Consider the following 26,550-nt stretch of genomic DNA (forward strand, 5'->3'; position numbering starts at 1 on the left):
ATGAAGTTGCGAACGAAAACATGTTTCTATCTAATGTTTTATCCGCATGGAGTAATGTTACTCATAATCTATAAACCCAAACTAACAGTAAAACTATTTTATGGAACAAAAAAGACATAACTTCAAACAATAAGACGTTTTTCTATAACATTATATATGTCGACCAGTTATACGACTATAGAATTAAGGACATACCTTCAAGTATTTTCCTGATGTACTACACATTACTAGTACAAAGCATACCCATGCATATTAAATCTTTAACCAATACAAATAACACACCATGTACTCAAAGAACATTCGTAGAAAACATACTTGCAACACTAAACAAAATATTTTATAAACTACAAATTAAAAACCCTTCAGAAAAATCCAAAACTCAAATAAATGGCAAATCCTTTTTCAAGAACAAGTCCATATTATTATCTTTGATATCTTCATACATTCTAGTGTTTTTCGTAATTAAACATGATATATATTATATATATATATATATATATATATATATATATATATATATATATATATATAGTTTCAGATTGGGTAAAATGGTGGGTCAAACGTCCATTTTACGGCCGTATTGTTGGGTCTTTAGTCGATTGTCGGGTCCCAAAGTCGATTATCGGGCACTTGGACCCGACAGTTGAAGACCCACTTAAAAAAAGGCTGCTTAACATACTCATGACTATTTTTAAATTCAAATTTGCATGTGTAATTTTACTCGAATTGTCGGGCCTATATCTCCCATTAGCACACATTAGGTCAAACTCCACACAGCAGTTACTTCCCTTGGGCATTCGCCAATCATTAATGTCTTTTTCTAGAATAAGGGAGGCCACTGCGTATGAGATTGACCAACCTCGGCGCAGTGATTTACCGGGAACCAGCATAGCAACGAACGACAACTCGGCGCCCGACAACTCTGTAATAAAAATTGCCAATTTTCGCGGTTAAACTTAAAAAGGTAAGTGGCGATAATATTTATTAGGTTTATTTATATTTTTGGTTATTAAAATTATTCTGCAAATGACTGAATTTAAACTGAAACTGCAACCAATAATTAGGACACAGTTTCTGAAACGTTTGCTGACAATGAAAACATATTTCAAACATGTAAAGCCGTGGCACGAATTTAGGTGACAACCTTGTTACCGCAAACAAACAAATGTAACCTATAATCTGCATTTAATGCAGATATAGTGACATTCATGAAAGCAAGCATGATTGTAGCATCAGATCATTTCCATGCGATACAAGTTCAATATATGTTTTAGGCTGACTGCAATGGTTAGACTGGGGAAATAAATTATAAAAGAACAGAATCTTTAACCACACAAGACAGTTGGACTAGCCTTAGTGGTACAGTCATGTTACTATTACCGGATCAGTAGCGTAATAAAGTTGTTCTGGGGAAAAGCAATAAATGGTTTAAGACTTCTTTTACATCAGTTTGATAAGGTTTCCAGACAAACGCTCCCACAAACAATCGCTCCTACGCTAAATTAGTTCTGGCTTCAATAACTTTAAAATTCGCTTTCTATGAATTTTGAATGGCGCAACATTAAAGTTATGGACCAACCCCAGTAGGAAAGTCAACCAGGAATATACGAAAAGTTGACAGTTAACAAAGACCGCTCCAAAACAGCTTGTAAAAGCAGTTATTGGCCCAAATCAGCTACTTTATGTCTTTATTGGAAAGATTGACATTTTTCACATTTAACTGATATGTTTTTTTACAAAATACTATCTTAAACATTTAACATTTATCTTTTCTGCTCTAACATATAGACCAGTTGACGAGTGAAGTCACGCGCACCTGCAAATATTACACTCCGCCCACTGGTTGGCAAAAAGAGGTGAAATTCATATAAGCGCTTATAGAGAAAGTTGAAATAATAATCGTTTTTATTGATAATCATGCACTATATCAAATATAATTTTACTAACTATGTCTGAATTAAACATAAGCGTGCAAGGAAATGCATTTTTGGAACGATTATATTGTTGTTATTATTTGTTTTTACTATAAACGAAATCTGGAGTGGAACACAATATACGAGCACGGTATGCAGTTACCATAAAAATCTCTACTTGGCACATCTTCGCGACCATTTTTTAGATAAAAAATTCTCTGATATTGAAATTTTTTCAGAATAAAACAAATTTAATGAACGAACAAAAATAAGGATGTAAACAAACAGCAAATAGATCGACTTTATGTACGCAACATATAGTAACTGATTTGAACATGCCTGTAAAAACTTGCCTTGTTACACATTAAATAAATTCTCTTGATAAATGTAATTGTTTTTATTTAATTATTCACACCAATTTTGACACTCTTTGTTTCAGCGTTTTTAACCCGGTGTTTTATTGCACTTTTGTTCATCATAAAGCGATTATCTCGTTATGATCGGATACTGTCCAAACAATTACAAAGAACACATGGTGTGATAAATCCAGGGACCTATTCTTGGCCACTGCATAAACCACATGTGGCATACAAGTGTCTGGTCATTAAACATCATTTATGATACCTCCATGTCATCTCTTGGCATATTGAGCGATCATCTAAGCAAAATTGTAAAGCCAAAATACGAAACAGTTGCTTTAATAAAATATTTGAACATATTAAAAAATGAAGATATTTGTCCGAAATGGATTAACAGGAATTAGTGTATGTATATATTAGCCTGTTTAATCATAATAATAGAGTGTTAATAACTATAAATTAAAAATATTGTGCAATTTCATTGCTACACAATTAACGTATTTAACGAGTACCGGCAAATGTAAACTCGGCTATTCATGTTAAGATTGTACGTTTCTGTAGTGTATGAAATGACATGAAAACAAGCAAACAACAAAAGGGTAAAAAATACTTGCGTAAAATAAATTAATATATAGATATATTTATCATAAAATGCTAGATTGTTATCACTCCTTACCACCAGTAAAGAGAGTGCATGCAAAGACAGTTTAATTTGCTTAATATGCAGTTCTTGTTTTTCATATGTATGCTAAACTTTATGATATTGTCATTCGATGGAAACGAAACGGTAATTCATTCCATGTAAAATAAAATTACTACAATGTTTATTAATTGTAATGTATTCCGCTTTTAGGGCTTCGTTTTATAATTGATTAAATGCCCCTCTTGCACCTTCGTTCGCTTATGAACAATAACAATATCTGCACCACTTATAATTATAATCAAATTAATGTATGTGTTATTATCTTTGAAATATAATTTACCAAAATCTTACAATCACAAAAAATATGAAAGAATATTTATTGTTTTGTTTTGTTGGATTGCCAGTTTTTAGTCTGATGTATTAATATTATTAATATGTATTTTTATACAGAGGTAATTATATTTATGAAAATACATTTATTGGTACTAAATATTATATTTTTGCACTATTATTTAAGAGTTTTTATGTTTATTTCGGATTTTTGTATCGTTTTATTGACTAAACAAACGACATGTATACATGTTTTACGTTACTGTAACCAGTGTTTTTTGCCAACCAGCCAGTGCGCATGCGCGGAAAATCCCGAATGTAAACAATAACATTCAACTGGTCTATCGAGAAAAACAGTGACGTGACACACATGATTGAAATGCGAATCTCCCGAGATTTCACGGTCATATGATGTTATTTCTATTTTTAGTAACAAACCATGTGCTCAATTGTTTACAAATTCAGAAAGACATTTCCCGTTTTTTTTTTATAATTATTCTTGCTTGTTTTGTAAACAAATTGTAGTGTAAATACAAAATCAATGTACAAAATATTCAAAATTACCAAATTCACTTTGAAATCAGTGTTTAAATCCACCAGACGTAACTTGTTAATCACAAATAATAGATTTCAGAAAACGAAAGTAATGTTTACAATTCCAGCAAAAAATGTCAAGGTCGATCCGAAAGTATCCAAATGAAAACTCGTCACATGACAAAGCGACAATGGTGCAAAATTATGACTTTCAGGCTGATGAGAGTTATTTTCATCTATTGTAAGATGCATTTGAAACATTTGAATCTTAAAATATGCCCCGATGCAGTAATTTATATTCATTCACCAATATATGAAGGAATGTATCCAAGAAAACATACTGTCTTTGATTTATAGCGTGACATAAATCTGTCACCACTCTGGTTGACTTTCGATACAGGGTTGACTTCAGCGTACAGATATGTCAATACTATATAAACTGTACGCTGAAGTTTCTTTAGCTAACGCTAAATTTGACAGGGCGGACATTCGCTCCTACAATGTTTTGATAGGGCGGACAGTAGCTCCTATATTATTTTGCCAACTCGGACAATCGCTTCTACATTATTTTGTCAACCCGGACAGTCGCTCCTACATTATTTTTATTCAACGGCAAAACGTTCTATATGCCTATCAAAGACTTACACCTATAATTAACCGACAATTAATTTTGCCAACTTGTTGACAGTTAGCCAATTCAAAACATTACATTTCCTACATTACATTTATTGGAATACATGTAAGTGCCATTTTGCGAATGGGATAAACATAAAAACCGCAAATATGTTGTTCTTAATTTCATTTGTTTTTATGATATGACATTTATATGACATTTATAAACATATATATACACAAAATACACAAACGAAAAAACATCCAAACAAAAGGTCTTTTGTGTCTGTCAGTGGCTCACCGTCTTCTTTCTTACGCGTTTTATCACCGATTATATTTATATAATAGCAAAGAATTAAATTGTTATATATTGATAGAATGTTATACCAGAAAAATTATACATTGAAGACGAAATTCATAAAATGCAACATGCAGGCAAATTCGACTGTACAGACATGTTCGATTTACTGCATAACCATCATATGGTTGACTTAGACATGTGCTTCTTTGAGTACGAGTGACCCTCTAAGCATAGCACAGACTGACTGCGTTTGTTTGTTAGAAGTTCCATGTTGGTAGTAAATTATTGGCGTAATATTGACATTACAATATATACATATTGTTTTCACAGATTGCTAAATTACATTTAAAGAATCGACCAACTGTAACATAGTTTCTTAATAAGTAAATTGATTTATTAAAATCACATTGATCCGCTCATGTTAAATTGGCTTTCTGTTAACAAGTTGGCAAATTTAATTGTCTGTTAATTATAGATGTTAGCCGGGTTGGCAAAATAATGTTGGAGCGACTGTCCGCCTTGTCAAATCCAAAATGTATTTGTGTTACCTTTTTTTCGCCGCAGAATTCATGCATTAACGGATCAGTTGTAGCTATAACGGATCACATGATCAAAACCACTCAAGGAGGGGGGCATTTAACATATTATTTAAACTGTCGAAACATGAACTTTGTTGTTTACAAGGACCAAGTTATATTGCCAGTTATAAATAATATTCATGTTTTTGTTATTGTTATTGATTGTTTTCTATATGTGATCTTGTATTCTTGTGTGAAATATCTGATGAAAATCCTAAATAGATCAGAAAGATATGGGCGTGTTAAAAACCATGAAATTATTTGAATCATATATAATCATCGATATTAAACATGGATCATAAATAAAACTATAAGATTGATGTCATTTATTGTAAGAATCAACAAGATTTTCATATATTTTAATATAATATATTAGCAATACGCATATTATCACGCTTGATCTGTTATTGTCCTTATTCTTTATTTCATTTAAGGTGCTGCAAAATCTTTAAACACGAATCAAAACTGAAATGGACTTTTGCAGGCAGGACTACTAAATGGCCTTAAAATTAATGCTTAAACTTCTTGCTTGCCAACATAGTTATACTAGCATGTGGCCGCGAACAATGTTTAACCTCGATTTGGAAACGAGACAGAAATCAACAAAATTGTATATAAATGTCAGCAAAACATACCGAAATGTTTGACAAAGAGTCTTTCCCATTACGACTCAATCAGTGCGTTTTAAAGAACAGACCTTGAAGATGCTATATATTAAATATCATCTAAAATATCAACTATTTATCGCAATGCGCAGTCTGTAATTTACTGATGTTTAGGAACCAAAAGTTAGGTAATGTCCGGTTATATGATCATATGCTAAAAATGAAGTATGCTTTCTGCTTTCTGTGCATTGATTTTTTTAATCCAAAATGTTTTGGGCCTGCCCAGCTAGCTGAGTTGATGGCTCAGTTGATAGAGCGCCAGACTGTCAATTTTTAGGTTTGAATCTGGGGGTAGGATAAAGTTTCTTCATAGAGATTGGTTCCCGAACATTGTAACATTGTATTTGTAGGTCATTCTTCCCCAACCTCTGAATCAAGTTGGGAAGAAGTGGGTCACTTGTGGTTGGCTAATACTGGTCACAAGAAGTAGGAAAGCTGGTTCATGTCCTGACCACTTGCAATATTACCTTAATTTGGGTTCAAGAAGGCATTAAACCTGATCAATCTAAATTCAACCAAATTCTTTTGCCCAAAGGTCAGAGTTTCAAATACATTCCAACACAACAGCTGTTGGCAGTCACCTCGATTATTGATTATAAAGCCCCGTCCAGTTCGATTGTCAGCGGCTAGCAGTCAATAGTATGGTCGTTTCAATAACATTGCCAACAACGATCATTTGTCTAAACTGTTTTCAATTTTCTAAAGATTGACTGTTTCCAAAACACAATTTAATATTAATCTTAAAGAACTGGACCAACGTTATTCCTTCTTCTGTTTGAGATTTTGCAGAACTTCTCCCTAAAGTGACTAGTCTTTATGACATTAAGTGAGTAATAAGGCCTTTCAAAATTTCATTCTCTACAGTTATTTGATTAATCATTAAATATTATGAAAATTTAAATATCATTTATGTTAGATATAGAGCCATGTATTAATCTTGCATGATTTTCATGTCTGATAGATGTTTCACTCAACAGTTTGTTTATGCAGAAATAAAACAAGTAACTGATTTTTATGCCCCCCTTCAAAGAAGAGGGGGTATATTGCTTTGCACATGTCGGTCTGTCGGTCCGTCCACCAGGTGGTTTCCGGATGATAACTCAAGAACGCTTGGGCCTAGGATCTGTGCAAGTGGAAGTCAAGTTCTTAAACCTTTGCATGCTGGGAAATTTGTCGTCTGCTAAAATGTTGTCTGCTGAATTTCTCAAATTAGCGTTTTCTTTGAATTTTTTCAAAGAATACTATAAGAATAGCAAACAGTTTGGATCCTGATGAGACGCCACATTCTGTGGCGTCTCATCTGGATCCAAACTGTTTGCAAAGGCCTTCAAAATTCGGTTCCAGCACTGAAAGAGTTAAGAAAATCCCTGGAGTTGGTACTGTGCATCATTTAAGATTCCTCTTTGTAGCCTTGACCTTAAGTCATTTAATCTTGTTTGTTAATTTCAATTTCAGCTGGCACTACATGTTTTTGCCTTTATATGTTTGAACAAATAAAATGGGCATCAAATCCTTTAAGCAAACAAACAATTGACTCTGGGATACGGCCTTACCTTTCAAAAGGGGAAAATACCATGTGACGGGCACTTTTGGGGAAAAATTGCAATAAATTGTCATAAACCGAAGGTTAATTACATGTAATAACCATTATTTGCTCCACTTAAAAGCTGTAGCTTTTTATATGGCTTTCCCCTACCACAAGTGATTGGAGCTATACTGCAATCACTGTGTCTGTCTGTCCCACATGGGTTTATGAATAAAATAAAACATTTCAAGTTTCAAATGCTTAACTGTTCCCTGGAATTGTTCAGGAAAAATGCCTTGTAATTTGTTTAGCAGTCACATAAACAACCAAGCTATGTAATATGGAATTTTTACACCCATTATTGCTGCTTCTTCCTGTATTTGCGCGATGATTATCTGAGATATTAACTCTATGATTCTGTATTCTCAAATCTTTTCTATAAAGAAGGAATGTAGTTGACAATTGTTAATAGTTTTATTTGATCGTTCGTCAAAAAGTTGTAATTCTGTTACTCTTGTATCTTCAATGCAATTGAGTAATTAAATAGCAATTAAATTGAATGCGTTTTAATTCCCTTTTATTATTGTTTAACTTGAGTAACAATGCTATGACGTTAAATTTTATTTACACTTAAATGTATTATGAATATTGCTGGGCCAAGTGTGAGGTTGAGCGCTCTATAACCAGGTTTAAACCCCCAATGCTTTGCATTGACCGTTCCAAGGCGGTGACCCCAGCTTTATTCATATTTTGTGTTTATGTTGGTTTGTATTGTGCTGTATTGTGCTGTTTTGTACTGTTTGGGCAATCGGTCACTTGCCTTAAATAAAGGACCTACTAATTGTTTTTAATGAAAATTCAATACTGCTCCAGCAGCTGGAGTTTCACTTCTTTATATTGTATTATTTTTTAACCGATTTTTTTTCAAAACTTTCCCTCTGTGTCATCTGTAAAAGACTAAGATTAATATTTCTTTGCCAAAATACAGAGGAAATTTTTAATGGAATATTGATTGTTGCTTTAAAGCTTTTATGATAATCAGTAACAGAAGCAGTAACATTCAGCCATAATTATGTATCCACACGGCTATAAACTAATACCAAGCTTCCCATTCCCCTTCTCTTCAGATACTTCCTTTCTTTCAAAGGGAAACAGTGGTGGTAAACAGATGATATTGCAATATTGCAATACTTCTTCCTCTGCCAAAATACATGTTATAAACATTGTTGGGCCTCTTATCAGTTATAAAAATTGTAGGGTCCCATATAAGAAATAAACATGTTGACACTAATTTTCAGATTTCATATAAGTCATATTGTTGAGTCTCATATATGAAATACTGTTGGGTCCCATATAAGTAATATTGTGGGGTCCCATATAAGGTATATTGTCAGGTACCATATAAGAAATATTGCTGGGTCCTATATAAGAAGTATTGTTGGGTCCCGTATAAGAAACATTGTTGGGTCCCATATTTAAGAAATTTTGCAAGAAATATTGTCAGGTACCATATTATATAAGAAATATTGTTGGGTCCTATATAAGAAGTATTGTTGGGTCCCATATAAGAAACATTGTTGGGTCCCATATATAAAAAGTATTGTAAGAAATATTGTTTGATCTCATATAAGAAACATTGTTGGGTCCCATATACGTAAAAAGCATCGTTGGGTCCAACATAAAAGATACAAGTTGACATTCTAGGGTCCCTTATAATTTAATTAACATTAAATGTATAATTAACACTTTAGGTATCCATATAAGTAATGAAAATTGTTGGGCCTGGCCCTTTATTAGAAGTAGACATGTTTACACTTAATGACTAATGTTGAGACCCATATAATTAAAATGTATTGCTAGTAGACTGAACTGCAATTTTCTAACACTGGTTTCAGTGACACACATTCACTGTGCAGATTTCTACTAAATATGTGTTGTTTTAATCTCAAAATTAGTCTTGAGGGTTAATTGACACACCCATTAAATTATTTCCTTATAACCATATGGTATCCGTTGTTAATTCGAATGTTATTTATCATTTTGCCGTTCATCGTAATTTCTTTTCTGCTTGCCACCATCTTGGACGATGACGTAAATACAGGCATGCTCAATCACTATACATTGACCACTGCCAGTATCCTCCGCAATATAGACAATCCCAGAATCGATAATAAGGGCGCCGCCATATTGGCTATTACGTATTTTTGAGTAGTGACTTAATGGACTTTCCTACATTAATAGATAGTGACATCTACAATTATTTTGTGCTGAAAATGAACACACAAAAACCATACCTATGCTTATTTGCTCAAAGAGACATTCAGACAGGAGAGGAGCTTCTTTATGACTATAGTGTGTCTGATCTACCATGGAAGGTTAGTTATATCATATACATCATATTTAATAAATAGATGATGCCATTATCATGAAGAAGCACACATGAATGGATGTCAAACTACTAACATAACTTTTGTCATCAAACAGCTTATGGCTTTTCGCTAACATAATTGTATCCTCAAAAACAGCTGTTAACCCTTTGCATGCTGGGAAATGTGTCTCCTGCTCTAATTCATCTGCTGAATTTCAAAAATTAGCATTTTCTTCGAGTTTTTTTCATAGAATATTATTAGAATAGCAAACAGTTTGGATCCTGATGAGACGCCACATTCTTATTTTTTCCCTGTAACAAAAAGGAAAGAGCATTTATACATTTGTATTTGGTATCTAGCGTCTCTAATTGGTCCACTATCAGGATTGTTTAAATAATGCCCCTTTGGTTAAAATTTGCTCCTTCCTTGGAGATCACATCTTTTACAAAAATTAATGAGCTATCAGATTCATCTTATGTTCCAAGTTAATCAACCCCACAAATCAATAAGAGTTCAGCAATCTTTATTATAGCTGTTGAGCAATATTGGGCTTTTTTATGTCCCCCACTATAGTAGTGGGGGACATATTGTTTTTGCCCTGTCTGTTGGTCTGTTGGTTGGTTGGTTGGTCTGCTGGTTGGTTTGCGCCAACTTTAACATTTTGCAATAACTTTTGCTATATTGAAGATAGCAACTTCATATTTGGCATGCATGTGTATCTCATGAAGCTGCACATTTTGAGTGGTGAAGGGTCAAGGTCATCCTTCAAGGTCAAACGTCATATAGGGGGACATTGTGTTTCACAAACACATCTTGTTGGACCTTTTGTTTAGTCTTGTGTTATCTGGTACCTTTTATAAAATCAATATTAAGTTACTTTTGCAATAATTTGTAGGAAAAGAAAGCCAATGGTATGTTTAGTTCACAGTTTTTAATGGATGTAATGATACTTTGAATGGTAATATTGGGAAGTAAGTAGGTAAATATTCTTGTTTAAATTGTCTAATTATTGAGTAAGCCAATCTTGTGAAATACAATTTAGCAGAACGTTCAAAGAAAATAAGTTTTTATGGCCAACTTCGCATCATGGTTGTCAGTTTTTTTCAAGGCTGATAAATAGTTATGATAATTTCAATACTGTCAAAAGTATGCAAATGATAGTTGGCACACATATTCATGTACATCTCTTAGGAAAAAAGCAACATAACTTTAAGCGGGTATATTCGATTTTTAAATGCGTTAAATTGTAATATATTGAAACAAATATGCTATAATAACACGCAATATGCAAGAAAAATGATACATTTAAGACGAATTTCATAAAATGCAGCAAATGCAAACTTGCGCACCAAGCTGATTGTGACGAAGATAATTCGTACATATTTTCCTACAATAACCGATGCATTCGTCTTTTAAGTAAGTGTTCGTGTGTCGTATGAATCAATATCGCTGCAGGAATTTAAAATGAACCGTTAAACTAAATTTAGATTCACATCTTACATGCATGATATACATGCTGGCGAATTCGGCTGTACAGGCTTTTTCGATTTCAATTTTAAATATTCTGCTTATTTCGCATTTTCCGACAAATGTTCTTCTTTACTTGTATTTTAGTTTATTTTGAAATATATGTATAATAAGTTTTTTGCACATTTTATATTAATTAATAAATATTTGACAAGATCGTATATACCCGCTTTAAATGGTCTGCCACCTAGGGCAAACATGTATATGATACTTGAATTATCCAGTGAATGGCAAAATCAAATTCAAAGGTATCATTACAGCCTGCTTGTTAAGATTTAATTTTCATGTTAGTTTGCATCTTTTCATTTTTAGCTCATCTATTTTTTGAAAAAAAATTATGAGCTATTGTCATCACCTTGGCGTAGGCGTCCGATTAAGTTTTGCATTTACAGGGGTTTTTCTGTCTATTTTGGGAAAAGGAGTCTGACCAAATTGGGAATTTTTTATCGACACAATTGGCCATTTGGGGAAATTTTGCTTCGATTAAACAGCTCATTTGGGAAAAAATAGTGAATATATCATGCTTAAATAATTCAGTAGTTTAACAAATAAATTTGTTTTTATTTGTTATTTTGTCTTCTTTATATAAACAGATGCAATATTGGGCGTGTTCAACGTTTATTCAAGTACTGCATTTTTGTTTATTAGTTACAGTTACACTCTGAGATAAGAACTGAACAGTCAAAACCTTATAGCAGATATTTTTTACCAAAACAAACACTGGTTAGTCACACAAGTTATAAGACACTTCATTCTTTAAAGAAAAAAAAAATTTTTTTTTTGGAAGTTGGGACTTTTTTTTAATATTTTGGTTTGGGATCGGGTCCGTTTGCTTTGGGAGTGCCTCCGTTTTCCGGAGGCGCAGACAGTGCTGAAAACCCCCTGATTTAGGTCCACTTTACTCATTAAGTATCAATGCTTTTGCATTCAAACTTGGTACACTTACTAACTATCAAGAGGGGACTGGGCAGGCAAAGTTAGATAACTCTGGCGTGCATTTTGACAGAATTATGTGCCCTTTTTATACTTAGAAAATTGAAAATTTGGTTAAGTTTTGTGTTTAGGTCCACTTTATTCCGTAAGTATCAAAGCTATTGCTTTCATACTTGCAACACTTATTAACTATCATAAGGGGACTGTGCAGGCAAAGTCATGCAACTCTGACTGGCATTCTGACGGAATTATGGGCCCTTTATACTTAGAAAATTGAAGATTTGGTTATGTGAATTTTGTGTTTAGATCCATTTTACTTCTAAAGTATCAAGGTTATTGATTCTAAACTTCAAATACTTTCATGCTATCATGAGGGTACTGTACCTGGCAAGTTGAATTTTACCTTGACCTTTGAATGACCTTGACTCTCAAGGTCAAATTATTTAATTTTGCTAAAATTGCCATAACTTCTTTATTTATGATTAGATTTGACTGATAATTTGACAAAACAACTCTTAACTGACATACCACAATAGACTCCCCCCACCTTATAAATGACCACCACACCCTTACACTATACCCCCCTCCCCCCCCCACCACCACCCAGCCCATTTTATTTTTTATGTTCCCATTCACTATAGTGGGGGACATATGGATTTTCCCCTGTTGGTCTGTTTCTGCCAACTTTAACATTTTGCAATCACTTTTGCTATATTGAAGAAAGCTACTTCATATTTGGCATGTATGTGTTTTTCATGGAGCTGCACATTTTGAGTGGTACTTTCTGATAATGGGTTAAAATGAAAGTGAATATCTGTTAACAGTTGCACTGCATAAGCATGAAACAAATTGCCTGGATTATTTCATTTATTTTTCTTACACATACTGCTCTGATAGGGAATACATGTTATAAACATGACTTGCGAGTTTTTCACACCTTTATTGACATTACACAACAGATTAACACCAATGAGCTGTCGAAAGTCGTTTAACCTCTATGCCATTAAAATCTGTTAAATGGACGAATAAAGCAATTAAGCTGTGATCTTCGCCATCTTTGTACCAGATTGCAGAATTTCCAATTTCAGATTTCCAGTTTGCGAAGTCATTTTTGCCAATTCCCAATGGGCAGAATATTTATTTATTAGGTTGTTTACGATGTATCCTTGTTTGAAGCTTTATTATTGCAATATTTCTGCCTAAATACATGTAATAAGAATTGTTGGGCCTCTTACAAGTAATAAACATCGTAGGGTCCCATATAAGAAATAAACATGTTTACACTAATTTTCGGGTCTCATATAAGTAATATTGTTGGGTCCCATATAAGAAATACTGTTGAGTCCCATATAAGAAGTATTATAAGAAATATTGTTGGGTCCTATATTAGAAGTATTGTTGGGTCCCATATACGAAACATTGTTGGGTCCCATGTATAATAAGCATTGTAAGAAATATTGTCAGGTACCATATAAGAAATATTGTTGGGTCCTATAAGAAGTATTGCTGGGTCCCATTTTAGAAACGGGTTTTTTACCTTCTATAACAGACGCCGAACTAGGCTGTTTGTTTCCCCTTTCTGGTCAAAAAAATTCCACCTAAAAAAAAATATATATTTATTTTTAGCTCCATCTGGCCAGCGGGGCTTATGTCATGGTCCTGTGTCCGTCGTGTGTCCATGCGTGCGTTAACTTTTTCTTTAAACATCTTCTTCTTCTTCTTTTTACAGTTTTGAGCACGAACAGTCCGTTTTTCACGATTTAAAACGGCCGTTTTTGTAAATATTCACGGACATGAAAGGATTGTGAATTGGCCGTGTCAAAATTGTGAAATGTCCGTCCATGGCCAATCGCAAAGAAGGAAAAAAAGCCCTGAATCCACAACGAATACAATGACACAATACAACATAAAGCTAATTATGGCATGTTCACAGACATTCAAATATTTTGCAGAAATGCATTTGCCGTTGTTATACATTTTTATACACGTATAATATGTACGTAAAAACGACACCCTTCTATTACTCATCATATTAAGGGTTGCGGCATGTGGATATTGTCTTTAACATCTTGAATGGCAAAAAGGGATTTTTGTCCGTTAAATGAAGGATTTTTTGGCTGTTTTAAAGAATTTGAAGTATTATAAAATTGTTTATAAGTTTTTGTCACAGTGTATATGGGTTCCTCTACCCCTCCAGTGCACATATTACTCCTCGTCAAATTTTTCTTGGTCATACGTGCACTGTTTGGGTAGAGGAACCAATATACACTGTAAACAAAAAACTATAACTTATGATATACATAACAGCAAAACTTCAGTTGTAATGTCCAATATACTTTTCTGTAGATTTCAGTAAGACCCACCAATGGATAATAATATCAAGGCCCAACTGTTGACTATATACTTATATATATGTGGCGCGTTTCTGAAAAAGGCCCCTTTTGTGTGAACGTCAAATAACGGAGAAATGACGTTGTGAAGATATGCATTATTTTCCGACGTTTAAAAATTATTTTAGACAAACATCACACAAATTTAATCACTATGCTAATTCATTTAATTTAGAATGTGTAACAATACAAATTGGCCATATTACATGTATAGTAGTAAACAACGGACAAAACTTCTTGCAAAATTATATCGTCAAAATAGTTGCATTGATATAAAAACATTTTTAGAGTTCACACAGCATCTCTTCAAAATTATAGGTTTGAACAAGTTTTCATTTGATCATATAAAACGTGTACATTATCTGAATAGGAAAAGAACGAACTTTAAGAACATTTTAAAAACTCAATTTATTTTTGTCACATTCATATGGCCTTTTTTTCTGAACCATGTCACGTAAACATAATAGCAAAACCTTCTGTTATCCAAGCCAATATATATTTTCTATAGATTTCAGCAAGACCCACCAATGGATAATAGACATACAAGACCCCACTGTTGACATTATATGTTTACAGTCATTGAGGCAACTGTTGAAGACACCCACAGTCTAGAATCTATACAGGAGTCAGAGCCTCTCATGATACAACATGCCAGTGTTGACTGTGCTGATCATATGCAATCTACAGGTTTCACTTTGGTTCTTTCAGAGTCCATGTCAACTGCTGACAGTGAAGAGCCAGGCAGTCTGACCCATGATAGGAGGGAGCCAAGTGAAGAGCCAGCCAGTCTGACCCACGATAGGAGGGAGCCAAGTGAAGAGCCAGCCAGTCTGACCCATGGTATTTCTGTTATCTGTTGGGCCTCTTACAAGTAATAAACATCGTAGGGTCCCATATAAGAAATAAACATGTTTACACTAATTTTCGGGTCTCATATAAGTAATATTGTTGGGTCCCATATAAGAAATACTGTTGAGTCTCATATAAGAAGTATTGTAAGAAATATTGTCTGGTACCATATAAGACATTCTTCAAAAGTTCCAAGGTTACTTTGTCATGGCGATTTGCCAATCATTGGTTCAGCATTTCTTACTTGCTGTCAATATACCTTGAGCGACCATTGCAGTCCTTTTGTTTACTTTAGTCTTTGATACATAGATTTGTTATTTTATATTAAACTTTGCTGTTAAATCAAGAAATTGTTGTGTTGTTTTATATGTATGTATTTTTTATTTTACAAACTGGTACAATCGTTCACAATTACTTCTAAAGTCTAGTTGTGCAAATATGGGATTGCTTAAGCCATTTAAGAATTATGGTCTTTGTTTCATATCCCTGTACAGATGAGATATTGTGACCTGAAGGTTTCTTTATTATGGCACAATATTTATTTAGACTTTCAGCAATTATACTACATTCTCTTCCAGTTTAATGGCATACATACATACATGTATACTTCGGCTTTTATACAGAAATAAGTAATTATGTTGAATTTGCTTGCCATCAATTTGTGAATAAATTATAATAAAAACTTTTATGGAGACCTTTGATTTTGGCAGCTTTTGTATGACAGAAAATGGTTATCTGTGAGAACCCAATAATTGATTTTAAATTGTTAGACCCAATTGTTATATTTAACATAAATTTTGGCATATATACAGGAAGTAGCTATTTTCAAAATGGCGGATCATGTAAATACCAAACCACGTGTTGGCTTTTTCAGAATTAAACATTACAAAATTTTTGACTCTGTAAATGCATGGTGTGATTACAAGAATTTGGAGCACCATAATGACTACAACTATACAGATAAAAGCTTTCTTGTGTACATCTTTTCTGTAGAAGATGCAAAACAAATTTGTTAAATTGGCAGCAAACTGGAATGATGACTGCATATTTGTGAATATAATCAAGAATTAACATGCTTTATAGATTCTTGACATGACTCATGGTGAACTAAAATTGCTTGCAAAGCATCTGGGACATGATGTGAAGACCCACAAGGAATATTATCAGTTGTCTTCCAGTACCATGGAACTCTCAAAGGTATATATTTCATTAATAAAAATCTTTAAATTTTCCATACACAGATATTTGAAAAACTAAATGCTATATTGTAACTAAGAGGGCTAAAAGAAAGAATAATTTAACAGGCAGCCACAGTAAGACCATATCTGATGTTGACTTTGACTAGTATGCTTTGCATTAATGGCTTTTTATGCCCCCTGGATCGAATGAACGGGGGTATATTGTTTTTGGCTTGTCTTTCTTTGTATGTGTGTGCGTGTCAAGGTGTGTGTGTGTGTACAAAACTTTTACCAAAACTTAAACGTTTGATCATAACTTTTGAAATATTGAAAACAGCAACTTGATATTTGGATTACATGCGTATCTCATGGACCTGCACATTTTGAGTGGTGAAAGGTCAATGTCATCCTTCAAGGTCAAAGGTCAAATAAAAAAAAGCGGCACAGTAGGGGCATTGTGTTTCTTACAAACACATCTCTTGTTGTGAGTGTGTTTTGTGCTACAACCAATGTCCATGCCAAGGTGGAAACTCTCCAGTTCATGTTATTGTTGTTTTGTCTATTTAGCCCTCATTGTCATACTGTTTAGTGTTGTCTGCTAATTTGTTGCCATTGTTGACTATTTTATATTATTGTGGCTTTTCTTCATTTATTCAATGGGAATTTTGGTCACTGACCAGCTTTTCATTAATTAAGTTCTTTTACCGAAATGGTATCAAAAAATGCAATATCTAAAGGCAGTACATCACACAAGCTAGCATTAATATAAAGCGTAATTATACCCACTTACCTATGTGTAATGGGGGCTATATAAAAGTCACTTTGTCGGTCTGTCCCGAAATTTCATCCGATCTTCACCAAACTTGGTCACAAGTTGTATCTAGATGATGTCTAGGTCAAGTTTGAATATGGGTCATGCCTGGTAAAAAAACTAGGTCACAAGGTCACTTAGTGCTTTTAAACACAAAGTTTGTCTGGACCATAACTATTTCATTTATTGTTAGATTTTTAATTGACTTGGTTTTGATTTGTTCACCATCATGGGACCGTGTGTCGCGCGAAAGAATTGCGTCGATATCTCCAAGAACTTAGATCAAGGTCACTTTTGGAGTTCAAGGGTAAAATGCTTGTCCGGGCCATAACTTTTGTCATTCATTGTGAGATTTTAAAATCATTTGGAACATTTGTTAACCATCATTGGAGGGTGTGTCGCGCAAAGAATTTCATCTTGTCCGGGCAATAACTGTGTTGTTCTTTTGAGATTTTAAAATCAGTTGGAACATTTCACCATCATTGGAAGGTGTGTTGTGCGAAAGAATTACGTCGATATCTCCAAGGTCAAGGTCACACTTTGAGTTCAAATGTCAAAAATGGCCATAAATGAGCTTTTCTGGGCCATAACTATGTAGTTCATTGTGAGATTTAAAAATCATTGGCACATTTGTTCACTGTCATATGACTTGTGTGTCACGTGAAAGAGTTACGTCAATATCTCGAAGGTCAAGGTCACACTTTGTTCAAAGGTAAAAGAAGGCCATAACTATGTTGTTCATTGTGAGATTTTAAAATCATGTGTTCACCGTTATGGATGGTGTGTGGCAGGAAAGAATTATGTCGATATCTCCAAGGTCAAGGTCATGCTTTAAGTTCAAAGGTCAAAATGGCCATAAATGATAATGGCATAATAATTCTTAAAAATAGCCATTAATTAGATTCTCTTGTGTGGATGGGGCACGTGGGGGTATAGGTCACGTCTGTGACAAAGCTCTAGTTTCTTTAAGTGTTGTGGCAGATAATTGAGATTATATTATTTGTAGGGCTGTGTAATTTACAAATATGGTACTGTGCAGACTTTCACAAGCTGTCAACAAAATAGCATATGGCAACGTTTGTGTTCAATTATATTGATATTGAAATAAAAAGTGAGGTCAGGGAACTATGGATTGCTACTGTTGTTATGATGGAAGTATTGTTGACACTGGAATATTATGGTCTTCTTGAAATTTTATAGGTTGCCCTGATGTTGTATGCTGTTGAAAATGGTAAAGTCAATGAGTGGAAGGGAAGGCAGATGAAGGACATAGTAGTAGAAGGTTTGATTATAAGAATTTTATTAATATAATTCATTTTACTGAATTGGGATGGAGAATTTTTGTTACTTTCTCTCCTATGGCTGTCAGTAAATTCGACTGAATGATCATTCTTCAGAACAAAACAGAGCGCTTGAGAACAGACAAACGATGTAAAACATTGTTTGAAAGGCGGGGCCCTTGTTTTGGCCACGTTAATTCAATAAGTCTAAAATTTACGTGGTAAAAATAGGCAAACCTATTTTATGTGCCTTGAAAATTGTTTATCCTCTTAAAGAAATGCTAATGCAACAAAATACTTTTTAACAACCTTGAAGTATTGAAAATATTTACTGTCGTATCAAGAGTGACTTCTGGTTATTTTTTTCTAAATAGTTATTTCTAAAATAAAAAATCATTTTTTACAGATTTACCTCTTCCAATTGAAGACGAAGATGGCCATCAAGAAGGTAAAATAGTTATTTATACCCATGATAGATCATTGGCCACTGTTCATTTGTATTATGAAAGTGGTCCATAACAGAGTCATTGTTATGGTAGCCCATTAAAAAAAAAAGGGAGTATAGGAATACCTTTAGATTTGGACACCTTATGAAATAGTTTATATGCTCAATTAGACATTTCTGTTTCTGAGTTATTTTAATGATTTAAAGGATAAATAACTTACTTGCAAGTATGAAGATTTTCTGATTTAAATTGTAAGCAGGTCTTATAACATATTTTAGTGGGGGATATGTGTGTTGTTATTTTGTGTACATCTCATACCTTATACCGAAAAGCATAAAAAAACACGTTTAGAAGTGCTTTTGGAAAACAAAACATTTCCTTTGGTATTTCTATTATCATATAATAAAGGCCCACCTATTGATGATAAAGACATGACCCAACTGTAGACTATATATTCTAGTACAATTTTCTGTTGTCCAAGCCAATATATATTTATGCCACCCTTCGAAGAAGAGGGGGTATTTTGCTTTGCACATGTCGGTCGGTCTGTCGGTCGGTTCGTCCACCAGGTGGTTTCCGATGATAACTCAAGAACGCTTTGGGCTAGGATCATGAAACTTCATAGGTACATTGATCATGACTTGCAGATGACCCCTATTGATTTTGAGGTCACTAGGTCAAAGGTCAAGGTCACAGTGACCCGAAATAGTAAAATGGTTTCGGGATGATAACTCAAGAACGCATACGCCTAGGATCATGAAACTTCATGGGTAGATTGATCATGACTCGCAGATGACCCCTATAGATTTTGAGGTCAAAGGTCAAGGTCACGGTGACCCAAAATAGTAAAATGGTTTCCGGATGATAACTCAAGAACGCATACGGCTAGGATCATGAAACTTCATGGGTAGATTGATCATTACTCGCAGATGACCCCTATTGATTTTGAGGTCACTAGGTCAAAGGTCAAGGTCACGGTGACCCGAAATAGTAAAATGGTTTTCGGATGATAACTCAAGAAAGCATATGCCTAGGATCATGAAACTTCATAGGTAGATTGATCATGACTCGCAGATGACCCCTATTGATTTTGAGGTCACAAGGTCAAGGTCACAGTGACCCGAAATAGTCAAATGATTTTCGAATGATAACTCAAGAACGCTTTTGCCTAGGATCATGACACTTCATAGGTACATTGATCGTGACTTGCAGATGACCCCTATTGATTTTCAGGTCACTAGGTCAAAGGTCGAGGTCACAGTGACAAAAGTCGTATTCACACAATGGCTGCCAGTACAACGGACAGCCCATATGTGGGGCATGCATGTTTTACAAACAGCCCCTGTTTCTATAGATTTCAGCAAGACCCACCAATGGATAATAGACATACAAGACCCCACTGTTGACATTATATGCTTACAGGCATTGAGGCAACTATACAGGAGTCAGAGCCTCTCATGATACAACAGGCCAGTGTTAACTGTGCTGATCAAATGCAATCTACAGGTTTCACTTTGGTTCTTTCAGAGTCCATGTCAACTGCTGACAGTGAAGAGCCAGGCAGTCTGACCCATGATAGGAGGGAGCCAAGTGAAGAGCCAGCCAGTCTGACCCATGATAGAAGGGAGCCAAGTGAAGAGCCAGCCAGTCTGACCCATGGTATTTCTATTATCATATAATAAAGGCCCACCTATTGATGATAAAGACATGACCCAACTGTAGACTATATATTCTAGTACAATTTTCTGTTGTCCAAGCCAATATATATTTATGCCACCCTTCGAAGAAGAGGGGGTATATTGCTTTGCTCATGTCGATCGGTCCGTCCGTCCACCAGGTGGTTGTCATACGATAACTCAAGAACGCTTGGGCCTAGGATCATGAAACATCATAGGTACATTGATCATGACTTGCAGATGACCCCTATTGATTTTGAGGTCACTAGGTCAAGGTCACGGTGATCGAAATTGTAAAATGGTTTCCGGATTATAACTCAAGAAAAGGTCAAGGTCACAGTGACCCGAAATAGTCAAATGATTTTCGAATGATAACTCAAAAACGCTTTTGCCTAGGATCATGACACTTCATAGGTACATTGATCGTGACTTGCAGATGACCCCTATTGATTTTCAGGTCACTAGGTCAAAGGTCAAGGTCACAGTGACAAAAGTCGTATTCACACAATGGCTGCCAGTACAACGGACAGCCCATATGTGGGGCATGCATGTTTTACAAACAGCCCTTGTTTCTATAGATTTCAGCAAGACCCACCAATGGATAATAGACATACAAGACCCCACTGTTGACATTATATGCTTACAGGCATTGAGGCAACTATACAGGAGTCAGAGCCTCTTATGATACAACAGGCCAGTGTTAACTGTGCTGATCAAATGCAATCTACAGGTTTCACTTTGGTTCTTTCAGAGTCCATGTCAACTGCTGACAGTGAAGAGCCAGGCAGTGTGACCCATGATAGGAGGGAGCCAAGTGAAGAGCCAGCCAGTCTGAGCCATGATAGAAGGGAGCCAAATCCTCAAGGTATAAATGCAATTATACCCCCACAAACAAAGTTTAGGGATGTATATAGGAGTGAACTTGTCGGTCGGTTCGTATTAAGTGTCCACCCTCTAATTCAAGTTGTTTTCATCTAATCTTCACCAAACTTGTCTGTTGGTCTGTCGGTCGGTCCGTCTGTATTAAGTGTCCGCTCTCTAATTCAAGTTGTATTCATCCGATCTTCGGTCAGATGTTGTATCTAGAGGATACCTAGGTGAAGTGTGAATATGGGTCATGCCGGATCAAAAACTAGGTCACGGGGTCACTTAGTGCGTTTTTATCCCCACGCTTTTTGAAAAAAAGGTGGGGATATTGTGGTGATCTCCGCCGTCCGTCCGTCCGTCTGTCCGTCCGTCTGTCCGTCTGTCCGTCCGTCCTGGCCACTATCTCCTCCTACACTAAAAGCACTAGAACCTTGAAATTTACACACATGGTAGCTATGAGCATATGTGCGACCCTGCACTATTTGGAATTTTGATCTGACCCCTGGGTCAAAAGTTATAGGGGTTGGGGTGGGGCCGCGTCAGAAATTATCACTCATTTTTTTAGGTTATTTTACATTTACTTCTTTATTTCTACACCGATTCACTTCAAATTGATACTGGACCTCACCTATGACAATACGGTCAATCTCAACCATGCATGGCCCCATTCCCAACCCTGGGGCGCCCCGCCCACATAGGCCACACCCACCAAAAATTTCCATTTACTATAATTTTTTCATTTCTACACGGATTCACTTCAAATTGATACTGAACTTTTGTTATGACATTAGGGTCAATCTCAACTATGCATGGCCCCAATCCCAACCCTGGGGCGCCCGCCCACATAGGCCACACCCACCAAAAAATTCCATTTACTATAATTTTTTCATTTCTACACGGATTCACTTCAAATTGATACTGAACTTCTCTTATGACATTAGGGTCAATCTCAACTATGCATGGCCCCATAACCAACCCTGGGGCCCCGCCCACATAGACCACACCCACCCAAAATTGCCTTTACTATAATTTCTTCATTTCTACACCGATTCACTTAAAATTGATATTGAACTTCTCTTATGACAATACAGTCAATCTCAACTATGCATGGCCCCATTACCAACCCTGGGGCGCCCCGCCCACATAGACCACACCCACCCAAAATTGCCTTTTACTATAATTTCTTCATTTATACACCGATTCACTTCAAATTGATACTGAACCTCTCTTATGACAATACGGTCAATCTCAACTATGCATGGCCCCATTACCAACCCTGGGGCGCCCTGCCCACATATGTCACACCCACCCAAAATTGCCTTTTACTATAACTTCTTCATTTCTACACCAATTCACTTCTAATTGATGATGAACTTCTCTTATGACAATACGGTCAATCTCAGCTATGCATGGCCCCATTACCAACCCTGGGGCACACCTAGGTCAAACATTCGGCGTGGGGATACGCGTCGGCCTCTGCCGCGCCATTTCTAGTTAACATTGAGCATGGTTTGGGCTGTTTTTTGTGAAGACAACATGCAAAATATTTTGTGTTCATTAAGGCATTTATGCTTGCCATCTCATCTGTTATGAACAGTTTATTTGTGAAATGAGAGGATTAATACCCGAATAATCTACAACTACAAAAGATATTATTTAACTTTTGAGAATGATTTTATTATACCCCCACAAACGAAGTTTAGGGGGTTATATTGGAGTTAGCTTGTAGTGTTTCATCTAGAAAGGCAGAGGGGCATGGCGCATGACTTGAAAAAAGGGCATTTTGCACGGAGATTCTCTTAAAAAGGGCGCATTGGGTGTTTTTGAAACTTTTAATCACAGCTTAAAACTTTGATTTAAACATTGTACATGTCATTTTTCGTGAGAAATTCTCGCGAAATGTGTTCTTAAAATACATAGCTATTGAGTAGACATGTGAATTTATTATTATATTTTTTGGAGAACATTCAAATCGGATGCAAAACACAAAAATGTTACTGATCACGGCGGCTCTAAACTGAAAGTAAACTTCATGGAGCAGGTCGTCATTAAATTACAAAATTTGCTATACGTTTTTTAAAATCGGCTCAGATTTATCTTGTAATAGACTGTACTTCGGAACTCTGCTAAGTACAAATGTAATTAAAATCTTTACCGTTACGGCCCTTGTTACGTTACGACCCAGAATGTGGCTCATGAATTTGTTCGGGTCTCTAATGTATGTATTGATTTTCTTCTACATCAGTACCTCATCGAGACGTTCATAATAAAGGCCCACCTATTGATGATAAAGACATGACCCAACTGTAGACTATATATTCTAGTACAATTTTCTGTTGTCCAAGCCAATATATATTTATGCCACCCTTCGAAGAAGAGGGGGTATATTGCTTTGCTCATGTCGATCGGTCCGTCCGTCCACCAGGTGGTTGTCATACGATAACTCAAGAACGCTTGGGCCTAGGATCATGAAACATCATAGGTACATTGATCATGACTTGCAGATGACCCCTATTGATTTTGAGGTCACTAGGTCAAGGTCACGGTGATCGATATTGTAAAATGGTTTCCGGATTATAACTCAAGAACGCATACGCCTAGGATCATGAAACTTCATGGGTAGATTGATCATGACTCGTAGATGAACCCTATAGATTTTGAGGTCACATGGTCAAAGGTCAAGGTCACAGTGACCCGAAATAGTCAAATGATTTTCGAATGATAACTCAAGAACGCTTTTGCCTAGGATCATGACACTTCATAGGTACATTGATCGTGACTTGCAGATGACCCCTATTGATTTTCAGGTCACTAGGTCAAAGGTCAAGGTCACAGTGACAAAAGTCGTATTCACACAATGGCTGCCAGTACAACGGACAGCCCATATGTGGGGCATGCATGTTTTACAAACAGCCCTTGTTTCTATAGATTTCAGCAAGACCCACCAATGGATAATAGACATACAAGACCCCACTGTTGACATTATATGCCTTCAGGCATTGAGGCAACTATACAGGAGTCAGAGCCTCTCATGATACAACAGGCCAGTGTTAACTGTGCTGATCGAATGCAATCTACAGGTTTCACTTTGGTTCTTTCAGAGTCCATGTCAACTGCTGACAGTGAAGAGCCAGGCAGTCTGACCCATGATAGGAGGGAGCCAAGTGAAGAGCCAGCCAGTCTGAGCCATGATAGGAGGAAGCCAAGTGAAGAGCCAGCCAGTCTGACCCATGGTATTTCTGTTATCATAGAATAAAGGCCCACCTATTGATGATAAAGACATGACCCAACTGTAGACTATATATTCTAGTACAATTTGTCAGTAGATTGATCATGACTCGCAGATGACCCCTATTGATTTTGAGGTCACTAGGTCAAAGGTCAAGGTCACAGTGACCCGAAATAGTAAAATGGTTTCTGGATGATAACTCAAGAACGCATACGCCTAGGATCATGAAACTTCATGGGTAGATTGATCATTACTCGCAGATGACCCCTATAGATTTTGAGGTCAAAGGTCAAGGTCACGGTGACCCGAAATAGTAAAATGGTTTCCGGATGATAACTCAAGAACGCATACGGCTAGGATCATAAACTTCATGGGTAGATTGATCATTACTCGCAGATGACCCCTATTGATTTTGATGTCACTAGGTCAAAGGTCAAGGTCACGGTGACCCGAAATAGTAAAATGGTTTTCGGATGATAACTCAAGAAAGCATATGCCTAGGATCATGAAACTTCATAGGTAGATTGATCATGACTCGCAGATGACCCCTATTGATTTTGAGGTCACAAGGTCAAAGGTCAAGGTCACGGTGACCCGAAATAGTAAAATGATTTTCCGATGATAACTCAAGAACGCTTTTGCCTAGGATCATGACACTTCATAAGTACATCGATCGTAACTCGCAGATGACCCCTATTGATTTTCAGGTCACTAGGTCAAAGGTCAAGGTCACAGTGACAAAAAACGTATTCACACAACGGCTGCCACTACAACGGACAGCCCATATGGGGGGCATGCATGTTTTCTATAGATTTCACGGCAGAACACTGACTTATGTTGATACTTTGTGTGCAAGGATCAATTCAGTAGAAAAGTCAACAAAATAAAGGGCTTACAGTCACTGAACAAATGAGTTTGCTGCTTAGAGTGTATATTTTTCCCAAAAATATTTGAAAATTTCCCCTCTTGGAAGTGTAGTTCAATTTTAATCAATACCTCGTTTAAATAATTCACAGAAAAGCCAAAAAATGTTGATCTTTGAACATAAACATAACATGTTGATGACAAAAAAAGTTGGAATAATGTTTTTCTCTCTGTGTATGGTGAATTATGGTGTTACAACTTGATTTTGTATGTTACTTGCTTAGCATTGAAATTTCCCCTTTTACACGTGAATTATCCCCCTCTCAGGGGACCCGACCCCTTTTCCCCAAAACTGAAAAAAACACTGACATGATACTCATTGCTATTTTATTTTTTATATCTATTCTTGTTTTAGGGACAGGGACAAGAAAAGGAATGAAACGAAAGTGGGCCAGCGAAGAGAACATATGTTTCATGAACTTTTTTAGAGATGAATTAAGAGAAAAAAAAATGCCATCTGGCTCAAAAATAATGGGGTCCCTAAAAATACTTACCGGAAGAACAGTGGCCCAGATAAGGGCAAGGGTCCATAACATTATTATGGAAAAACAAAAACGGAAAAAGAATTGTTGAACTGTGGAATATGTTTATGCCCCTGGTAGGGTGGCATA

The 26,550-nt window shown here is 35.7% G+C and overlaps 1 protein-coding gene across 1 annotated transcript; it reads left to right on the forward strand.

The window, feature by feature from the left end:
• Positions 1-9,791: 9,791 nt before the first annotated feature.
• Positions 9,792-25,809, forward strand: LOC127837470 (cell surface glycoprotein 1-like). Its single transcript, XM_052364600.1, has 6 exons — positions 9,792-9,835; positions 10,725-10,740; positions 15,388-15,519; positions 20,771-20,902; positions 21,671-21,784; positions 24,888-25,809. The coding sequence occupies exons 3-6, from the start codon at positions 15,393-15,395 to the stop codon at positions 25,040-25,042; spliced, it is 528 nt and encodes a 175-aa protein (XP_052220560.1). The 5' UTR covers positions 9,792-9,835; positions 10,725-10,740; positions 15,388-15,392; the 3' UTR covers positions 25,043-25,809.
• The last annotated feature ends 741 nt before the right edge of the window (positions 25,810-26,550 follow it).

Source organism: Dreissena polymorpha, chromosome 7 (genome assembly GCF_020536995.1).
Source record: "Dreissena polymorpha isolate Duluth1 chromosome 7, UMN_Dpol_1.0, whole genome shotgun sequence".
Lineage (NCBI taxonomy): Eukaryota > Metazoa > Mollusca > Bivalvia > Myida > Dreissenidae > Dreissena > Dreissena polymorpha.